The sequence below is a fragment of the Gossypium arboreum genome, chromosome 7 (assembly GCF_025698485.1).
Source record: "Gossypium arboreum isolate Shixiya-1 chromosome 7, ASM2569848v2, whole genome shotgun sequence".
NCBI classification, from domain to species: Eukaryota; Viridiplantae; Streptophyta; class Magnoliopsida; order Malvales; family Malvaceae; genus Gossypium; species Gossypium arboreum.
In genome coordinates, this window is record NC_069076.1 from 82,203,719 (window position 1) to 82,215,060 (window position 11,342).

The window sequence follows — 11,342 nt, forward strand, 5'->3', positions numbered from 1 at the left end:
AAGTCATCAATCCTCGGTAACGTGTACTTGTTCTTGATTGTCAACTTGTTCAACTGTCTATAATCAATGCACATTATCATCGACCTGTCTTTCATCTTAACAAACAATACTGGTGCTCCCACGGAGACACACTAAGTCGAATAAATCCTCTATCAAGGAGTTCCTGAAGTTGCACTTTTAATTTGGTCATTTCCTTCGGTGCCATGCTATAGGGCGCAATAGATACTAGAGTAGTACCTAGTAACAGATCAATTCCAAACTCCATATTTCTATTCAGAGGTACTCTGGGTAATTCCTCGGGAAAGACGTCTGAAAATTCCCTCACTGTACGAATATCTCCCACTAACAGCTTTTCGGGAGTAAAATCGAATACGTAAGCTAGGTATGCCTTACACCCCTTTCAGATTAATTTGTTTGCAACAAGAGCGGAGATTACGTTAGAGAGGTAATATCGATGCTCCCTAATCATTACCACCTCGTCATTCTCAGTCAGTCTCAGAGTAATTATCTTGGTTGCATAGTCTAAATTGACTTGATATTCAACGAGCCGATCCATTCCCAGAATTAAATCAAACTCATTAAAGGGTAATTCTATTAAATCAGTTGGAAACACCATACCTTGGAGCTCTAGGGATACCCGCCTATATACTCTATCAACTTGAATTGACTAGCCCAATGAACTAATCACAAAAAACTCTCTAGTAGTATTCTTAGTAGTTAAACCCAGAGTTACAAAAACAACACTAGCTATGTATGAGTGAGTAGAGCCAATATCAATGAGAGCCAATATCAATGAGAGCATAATATGGAACAGAGTGAATAAAAAAGGTACTTACAATGACATCAGCATCATCGCTCTCCTCGCGGCGTCTCACCGCATAAACAAGTGCCAGTTGACGAGCCTCAACCTGACCAGCACCTCTACCCGATATTCGCTGTCCTCTCCCAACTCCATTACCACCACCCATACCAGTACCATGATAGATAAAAGGTTGCTGAGCCTCTCTCGAAGGTCGAACAGAATTTGGGGCCAAAGTCAATGCCATAGCTGGCACTAAGTTAGGACGACGAGGCAATCCCTAACTCGATGCTCCATCGAACCACAATGGAGGCACGATCCTAATTTCCTCTACCACTCACTCGGGTGGCACTTCCCGCAATCACTAACTGTTGAATCACAGTTACTACAGCTGGTGTCTCAACCCTCGGGGGCCTATCAAACCTCGCCGACTTTTTAGGGCGCTGAGCAGAACCAGAGGGACCTGAATCCCTCTTAACTTTATTATGATCTTTCTCACGTTCACGATGCTCGCGCTCAATGCGCTTCACTTCTTCCATTATCTTCGCTTTGTCAACAAGGATGGCGAAAACCCACTCCCTTTGAGGAGCTATCAAAAATCGTAAGTTGTATCTCAAACCCTCATCAAATCGTACAGACTTATCATAGTCAGACGCTACTAAAGTTCGTGCATATCTACTCAATCGCAGAAACTCAGATTCATATTCAGCCACAGACCAGTCACCTTGAACTAGGCTCATAAACTCACATCGACGAGCCTTAACATAACTCGCCCCCACATATTTAACGTAGAAGGTGCTCTTGAAATAATCTCAGTTCACTTGTTCAGGCTGAGCACCTTGCTTAACGATTAACCACCACTAGTAAGCTCCATCTCGGAGTAGAGACACAGCGCCCCTAAATTATTGAGTAGAAGTGCAATCAAGGTCTGTCATAATATGCTCGGTAGCCTCGAGCCAATATTCAACAACAATAGGAGTGACTCTATGATGCACTTGAACAATTTATCACCATTCGACGGAGTCGTTTACTAACTGACCCTCAGCCTCTCGATCCTGAATAGGTTTTAGCGACCCTCTCTGATGCCTGAATTATGGCCTGGAACAGTGCGTTATCCCTAGCTGTCAGAGTCTAGGACTTCGTCTTAGTAGTGGGAGTACCAACTGTCTCGCTGGTATCTAGATTAGGCATGCTACCCATAGAGGATGACTCTGCCCGAGCTTTTCCTCCTCGGCATCCTCGACGCCCCTATATTCTACATCCATGACTACTGCGCGAACTTATTATGGCAATCTAGCTACAATGGTAGAATACACAGATCAGTTCGGACATTTAACAAGAGGATTTCACTAGTTTACATCCTAAGCATTCGTTACCAGTAACAATTTAATTAGCACAATCTGTATAACATAACAAAAATACTTACAGGGCCAGTGTTGGAGGCTCAGTCATTGCTAAAATTTCAGTGTTTTCTTATTAACTCAAATACCAAATTGTCATTAAACTACTTTTCTCACACATTATTAGCCTAAACACAGTCCAAGTGTTGTCAAACCTGGCTCGATACCACTAAATGTAACACTTTAAACCCGACCTAGACGTCCAAACCAAGTTGGAGAGTTACATCACCAGTACTAAAATTCATATTATCATAACACAATCAAATTGAACCAATAGTTACATAATATTCATCACAACAATAATTTAAACATATAACCTTCATAAGTCCACAACATTATAAAACATAAATCCCTAATAGTAATGCTAAAAAGGAAAATTAAGTGTTTGATCGAGCTCCCACGACACCAGTCCTATCAAGACTGAGTACCACTTGAAATCTAATCAATAAAAGGGTGAGTTGTGAACTTAGTGTATAAAAAGGAATGTAATTCAACAATGGTTGCTTATAAAGAAATTCCAGTTCAGAGATTCGATTAGACATAAAAGTATATGTCCAAACCAGATTCTGAGCAGAAGTGTTACATATATGTATATATACTATTCCAGTTCAAATACAGTTCAAATCCAATTCAAATGTAATGTTCCTATTTCCATCCGCTACACACCAACTTCGGCTATCCCAACACACCATTAAAGACATTTAATGCCCATCCATCCCTGCACATCTTTAGAGTGTTCAATGACACTTTCAGAGAAATGTAGCTTAGTGCAGACTTCTTCCTCCTTCGCAAAATCTAACCCCATACCAATAGAGATTACGTCCTTCCATAACATATGTTTAATCATTCTAATTCATTACATAATTAATAAGACAGTTTAATTTACAGTGTACATTCAATTATGTTATCTACAGATCAGTCTCAGTGTACCAAACAGTTTTCATATAATCAAATTCAGTTATTCATACATTGAGGAAACCAATATCAATGTTTAGTAATATTCTCAGCCCCAGAAGATAGTTCTCGGACCGAATATCCTGTAACACTTCCTGGCCACATGCCCTTGTGCCTTGGTTGTGTCGTTTTTAAGCACAAACAATGAATTACACGGCTTGGGCACACGCCCGTGTCCCGGTCGTGTGGTTTTTATACCCCAAACAGTGAGTTACATGGCCTAGGCACATGCCCATGTCCCTGGCTGTGTGGTTTTTATACCCAAATAGTAAGTTACATGGCTTGGGCACACGCCCGTGTATACATTGAGGAAACCAATATCAATGTTTAGTAATATTCTCAGCCCCAGAAGATAGTTCTCGGACCGAATATCCTGTAACACTTCCTGGCCACATGCCCTTGTGCCTTGGTCGTGTCGTTTTTAAGCACAAACAGTGAATTACACGGCTTGGGCACACACCCGTGTCCCGGTCGTGTGGTTTTTATACCCCAAACAGTGAGTTACATGGCCTAGGCACATGCCCATGTCCCTGGCTGTGTGGTTTTTATACCCAAATAGTAAGTTACATGGCTTGGGCACACGCCCGTGTCCCTGGCCGTATGGTTTTTATACCCCAAACAGTGAGTTACACGGCCTGGGCACACGCTTGTGTCCCTGGCCATGTGAACCCTGCACTAGCATGGCCACATACAACCTAGACACACGCTCGTGTACCTTAATCATGTGGCCCTAAATCGATAAACAGTGAGTTACACTGCTTGCCACTTGACAGCCACCATTTCCTCTGACGAAACTTGAAAAAACTAAGGTTTCTAATACGCACCTGAAAAGATTTTGAAGAGACAACTATTTTAGAGATCCTCGAAGCCTAAAACAAGCATTCAGTAACACAATTTAGCCGATTAACCAATAGAACTTCCTGACTGCTCGCTTAATTCTTACGTCGAAAGTTTCGACACAAAACCTTTAAACATTCCAAACTTACCTAAACTTCAGCAACAATCACAAAGACTGTCTTGTTGCTATTCCTTGGTGTTAATAGCTTCGCCTAACAGGTAAAACACAATTGTTAGGCAGGGATTCTCAAACTCACAACAGTATTCTGTCTTAAACAATTTACAAGGCGAAGGAAAAATAAAAAATCGCGAAGATGCTCTCATTGACAGTTACTTACCGATGGCCTCTAAACCAGTGAATAAAAATAGAATTTCTGTTAAACTGTATTCTTTCACCACTTCCAATTAACACAATAATCAACCAAAAAAGAAGAAAACTATTGAAACGACAGAGAAAAAGAATGGAGAAAGAAAGAAAGGAAAAAAAAATAAAAGAAGAAAGAAAAACTATCATTAATTAATTCCTAACTTCCAATCAGATTCCTGACACTTGATGAAAATATATTCCTAACGCATACGATGGGATTTGAACTCAGAACCAGACAGAATACAGACAGATAATTAACTAGTAAACCAGCAGGCTCATTCTTTTCAAACTTTCACACTGCATTGAACTTAAGTGGATAACGTGTGCTTATAAGTTGATTTCAAAAACAACAAAACTTTTAATGATGCAACTCATACCCAAGACCTTAAATTCAGAAGCAAGCACGGTACCAAAAATACAGAAATTAATTACTGCAAAATCTTACAATTAAATTATTAAAATTTTGGGGCGTTACACAACTTATGATAACATGTAATCATATTTCAAATTAAATACAACTATTAATTATATTTCTTTTAAAAAATTAATTTAAACTAAATATTAATATCTACAAAATACTCACATATTTTTAAACTATGAACTATTTGTAAATTGCACGAATAAAAAATTTACATATTATATTCTAAACCATTTATACACACATAAATTCATGTATCTCGCAGATAAGAAAATTATGTAATATATAGTGATATTTTCATGACTATTTTTAAAAATATTTACCTCGTATCATATAAATTGATTTAAGTTAAAACATTCAAAAATAAATTTTAGAATGCTATTTTATATTAATATTGTAACAATAAATTTTAAATTTTATTTGTCACATTGACGAAGCTAAAAGAAACAATGATTCTTAATTATATTTATTGAAATTATGAACTAAAATTATTTGCATACATTTTTTATTTTAAATATTATTTTATAATTTAAACTTAAGTATATTTTTAAGTTGTTTATATCTTTTAAATATTATATCATTAATATTTTTAATTAATATGATATTATTTAAATAATAATTTTATAAAATAAAATAGTAATTAAGTAAATGGCACGGGATAGAAAACTAATTTTAATATAATAGAATATTTAATGTACCGTTGGCATATACATTTTATGTACCATTAATAAATAATGAGATAACACATAGTCATTGATGTAACACAAAAGAAATATTGAAAACTTTAAAAATAAAAATTTTAAAAATATTTTTAAAAATAAATATTAAACATAAATAAATACAAAAATATTGAAACTCATAATCTACAATTCAAATTCAAAATTGAAACCTAAAACTCAACACAAACACCTAAAAGACAAAAATAATTATAATCAATATTTAATTATATTAAATAAATTTAATTATATTTATTTTTAAGTCCTTTAATATTTTTAATTTTTAATATTATTATTAACAGATTCAATATAATTATTTAAAAAGTTACATTTTAACAAATTGGTGATCGTTGGGACCAAAAACATAAACAATCATTACATCATTGTTAATATTAATTGGTTCGCACATCAAACTCCAAATCTCCTCTGTTTTTACTTTCTTTCCAAGCAATCAATGGTTTGCTCTAATTGTGTTTTATCCATTCCCTCTTCTTCTTATATTCCATTCCATTTCCCATTGTTTCCATTGCCAAATCAACAATTTCCCACACATACCAAAACCCCTTCAACAATGGCGATTACGAAGCAACATTTGATCCCGCTTTTCGCTATCTCATTTCTCTTGTTTTCCCAGCTCCATTGCTCAACAACTTCAGCCCAAGCTCCGGCTCAGTCTCCCGCACCACCTGGTCCACCAGACGTCGCCAAAATCCTGCAAAAAGCCGGCCAATACTCCGTCTTCGTTCGTCTTCTCAAATCCACCCAAGTCTCCGACCGTCTCATTGGCGAGCTCAAAGATACAGATGATGGGAAGACCATTTTTGCCCCCACTGATAAGGCTTTCTCCGCCCTCAAATCTGGTGCCTTGAATTCACTCAACGATGAACAAAGGGTTCAGCTGGTGCTATTTCACGTCGTCCCAGATTATATCCCATTTTCCCAATTCCAAACAGTTAGCAACCCTATGAGAACACAAGCCGGAGATAGCGGCGACGGTGAGTTTCCTCTCAACGTCACCACTTCGGGAAACACAGTGGTTTTAAAGACGGGGCTGATGAAAACCAGTGTTAGTGGTACCATTTATACCGATGGTCAGCTGGCTGTTTATCGAGTCGATCAGGTGCTTCAACCTTTGCAAGTCTTCGCTGCTAGGTCTTCAGCTCTGGCACCGGCACCGGGAATGTCTAGGAAGGCTGCTGACGTTGATGGGAACTCCAAAGCTTCGAGCCTTGCCATGCAAAACTTAGCTTTGTTTGTAGTTAGTGTTATAGCTTTTGCACTTTCTTTGTGACAATAAAAGGGTTTTGATAGGATTTCGTGATGGAAAATTCGGGGACCTCCACTTATTGCCTATGGTTCTCTTCTCTCATGGGCTATTGAAGATGAAAGTTGTGATTTGTGCGTGCAAATTTTCTTGTTTTTTTTTTTTGTGAATTATGATTGTTATTATTATATATTTAATATCCATAAACATATATAATTCTTTTTGTTTTTAAAATTAAGAGTGTGTTTTAATATCTTCGTAATTGAATTTGAATGTAATTTGATTTGAATGTCTGATTGGACAACACAGGGTAATTGTGTGAAAATGTAATTATTAATGTAGAAGTTACACTCTCTTGTAATTATAAAGAATTGTATTTACCTGAATTTGTTTGGCTCACAGAGTGTAATCACATTATAATTTTCTATGTCATGTTTAATAGTACAAATTGTATTTCATAGTTATATAATTTATATTTAAAAAAATATTAATTACTACAAAAATATTAGTATGATAAAAATAATTTCTAAACAAGTAACAAAAATTAAAATCAAATTATCATATGTATTATGTTAGTCTAAAAAATCATTGATAATATGATTACTAATACAAATAACAAGAAGAATAAACATTATATGAAATTTTATCTAATTGTTTTAGTGCATATTTGTTGAGTTATTCGTTCTTTAATATTTAACATATGCTCCTTATCACCATTTACTTGTCATTGATTGAGTTCATCATCATTTGAATTTGAATATGCATCATTAAGAATATCAAGATCTCATTCTTCTATGTACTCTTCAAAGTATGGATCATATCAATTTCACCTATGATTGAAGTTATGAAATATGTAACATGATAGTACGATCCAAACTTGTTTTTATGTTATACTAAATTGGATATTTTTTCAAAGCAAAAAATATTTTCTCAACCACATTTTGAAGCTTTAAATTTCTCAAATTAAAGAGTTCGCAAGCTGCCCATGATGTTTGTGTTTGACACAATTATCTCAAATTGTACCATATTCGGTGCAAGAAAATTTTTTCTATTTGCATAGTTAGCATCGACATTATAATATTTGGGTTCTTAGTTCAAATAATCCAAATAATTCGTACAATTAATAATATAAACTTAATTTGGAGAAATATTTATGCTAGATTATATCACTTTTTATAATATGTAAAATAAGTAAAAAATAGTATAAAACTTAAAATATATAATCTTTATTAATTTTTTTATAAATTATCCAAAACTTTCATAACACTTCTTATAAATAATATATTTTTCCTATAACTTTAGAAAGTTATATTTTATAAATAAGTTATGATAAAAAAACTATAATATTTTTTATGAATAAGTATATTATTATGGACACATAAATAAGTTATGTTCATACTTTTTGGCTATAATTTTTTATAAATAAATGTATTATAGCACTTTTATAACATGTAATTTATTTTTATAATAAAATTTTTGGCGACAACTAGGAAATTTTTAGAATTTAAATAATATAATTTTTATTATAACTTTATAAAATTCACAAATTATTTTTATAATATATTTTTTTAGGATTTAGAATATAAGAAATTTTTATCATAACCATCCCAAACACTAATACATGTTTACGCTTATAATATAATTTTTATAATTTGTATAAAAATAATTTCTTAAAACTGAATTTAGGTGTAATTATTTGATAAATTACTTCAATTATCACCCTCTCTTCTCGAAATTAGAAAATGTGATTGGGGTATTCCAATTATACTTAATTCGATGAGACTCACCAATTATAGTAGTTACCTAAACATGTTACCATTATGTAATTACAAGCAATTACACTTAAATCCAATTATTAGGTGACTTTCTAAACACTATCATAATATGTAATATGTATGAATAACCATTATAATTAATGAGTTAGACAAAGGAAAATAAGAATTGGGTAATTATGCACCTAATTGCAAACAATTATAATAATCTAATTACTATATGATTTCTCAAACGTATTTTTCATTATTTAAGTTCAAGAAGTTATTGCTATATAATAATACTTTAATTTTAAGAAATCTATTTTACTTTTAAATTATAAACATACGTTTTTTTACTATTTTTATTTAAATATCAAAACTTGTTAAAGAGAGATAATTTTCATATATTTTAACCTAAAAATTTAACTTAATTAAACAATATTTATTATAAATTGTTTATACTAATTTTAACTAAAATATATAGTATTTATTATTAAATATTTATATTTAGCGACAGTCTAATCGATAATGACAAGAAGTTGTGTTTAATGTTAGAGAGAGAATAGACCAATAAAATGCAACCATAATGTAATTAGATAAAATTGTATAAAATGTTTATTTTTTCTTTGCACTTTTATCAATAATCGTATTTTTGAATACTTTTTGAACTAACATATTAAATATGATAATTTGATTTTAAGTTTTGTTGCTTATTAGAGGATTTTTTCTTAAATATTATTGATAACTTTTATAATAATTAATTTTTAGAATTTAAAATTATATAGTTATGTTACTATAATTTATACTACCAAACATGATATAGAAAATTATAATGGAATTACACTATATTAGACAAACATGTTAAGGAATTAGAATCTCTTATAATTACAAGAGTGTGTAAATACAATATTAATAATTACACTTTAATTCAATTATTCTCAGTAGTGTCTAAACACATCCTAAATATTTTTTGTATAAAATATATTTTACAAAAATTAATTAATATTATCCTTATTACATATAATATTATCTTACGGTGACATATTTTAAAAAATAAAATGAAATGTTCACATGAACTTATATGTCACTAATATGTGACATGCCATCATGCTTTAATTAAATTGAGTGAAAAAGTTGTAACCTCCCAAACCTAACCTAGATGTTATGGCCGAATTGTGGATATTACATTGGTCACCTATGCAATAAAGCTACCTTATCGTTCATTGAAAACCTTAAGTACCCTCTCTTTTAGAAAAATTTGTTGTTTACCTTTATTAATTTGGGAAAACATCTCATTAATTAATCCAACCATTCTTAAGTCATGTTATTAGCGTCAGCATGGTTTAGAAATCACATTGCTCATTGTTAGTCAACTCATAACTTTGTTATCTTTGGTTACAGCGGAAAACTCAATTATAACTGTTTAATCATTAAGCCAAGTAACATGCTCTGTCTAATTTCAAAATGTGCCTATAAACCCCAAAACAAAAAAAAAAACCCAAACCACGGTTCAAATAACTTTACAGTCCAAAAACCAAATAAATTTAGTTAAAAATCAAGGAAAATAATAATTAAGTTTGAAGTCCGTCGTATGTCCTCATGTCATGTCCGATCTTAGTCACGAGCATTACCTAAAGAGGTTGAAATTATGGGGTGAGCTAACTAGCTTAGTGTGAGCCAAATCAATAAGAACATTCAAATATCCATTCAAATATCAATCACTTAAAACATTACTGTAACACAATCATAGCATAGACATTATCTTTTGTATGTGTCATTAACATATCATAATGCACAATGATTTCCTACCGCAACCAACTAATACATACCACGAGTTTCTTAGAACTCGTCTTCCAAACTCCAATCATTGGGAATGTCGAAACCTTTTTTTTGAGGTCGATTTTATTTTGAAAAAAATAAAAATAGGAGTCACCACCAATCCTTTTTTTTATTAGGTGTGATCGGATCACCTTGCAATTTGATCATTTTAATAAAAATTCAGATCTATCAAAACGATGATTTTTGGTCTACAAAATCTAAAAAATGGGTTCGGGAGTTGGTTACGTAGAAGGAAGGATAAGCACCCTTGTTACGCCCAAAATCAGTACCCAATTGATTACTTGATATCTTAATGTCGAAAATTGAAAATTCGAAGATTTAAATATGATCCCTTTTTGTATGATTTTTTTTTAATTGAAATCATTTTGTTTAATCAAAACTTATACAAGAAGCTTTCTTCTTTCGAGCTAATCAAAACAAAAATGTTATGTCCCATAAGTTAGGGCATGACATCCCGTATTCTCGAAAATAAGATAGCTCAATATATAATTATTATTTAAATCTCATGTGGTTTTAGTTCTAAAAGGGATGTTCGATTATCTAGATTTAAGGAGAAAGTCAAACTCCGTAAGTTAGGGCACGACTACTCAAATATCCAAATATAGAACATTGCTTAATTTTAAAATTTCCTTCATCGAGTAATGACAAATGTAATATTTAAAACAACTTGTATCTAACTTATTTGGGTATAATACAAAAATGGGTAAATATGTCTAAACATGATTCGTAACGTGATTTTAATGAAATAACATAAAATGATAATGCATAAAAGATGGAACGATGATATACGAAAAATTAAATGTCGCGCTTAGTGGATGACAATAATATAAATATAATAATAAAACCAATTCATAATAAATATAATGGCGATAATCACATAATAGTTACTATTCTAATACTAATATAAATAATCAAAAATAAATAATAATAATAATAGGGCTGACGAAATATACACATAAAAGAAAAGAACAATATAAATTTTAAATATAAAAAGAAT

The 11,342-nt window shown here is 32.1% G+C and overlaps 1 protein-coding gene across 1 annotated transcript; it reads left to right on the forward strand.

Moving 5' to 3' along the window:
• The first annotated feature begins 5,891 nt into the window (after positions 1 to 5,891).
• Positions 5,892 to 7,126, forward strand: LOC108482854 (fasciclin-like arabinogalactan protein 12). Its single transcript, XM_017785942.2, has one exon. The coding sequence runs from the start codon at positions 5,946 to 5,948 to the stop codon at positions 6,780 to 6,782; it is 837 nt and encodes a 278-aa protein (XP_017641431.2). The 5' UTR covers positions 5,892 to 5,945; the 3' UTR covers positions 6,783 to 7,126.
• Positions 7,127 to 11,342: the final 4,216 nt, after the last annotated feature.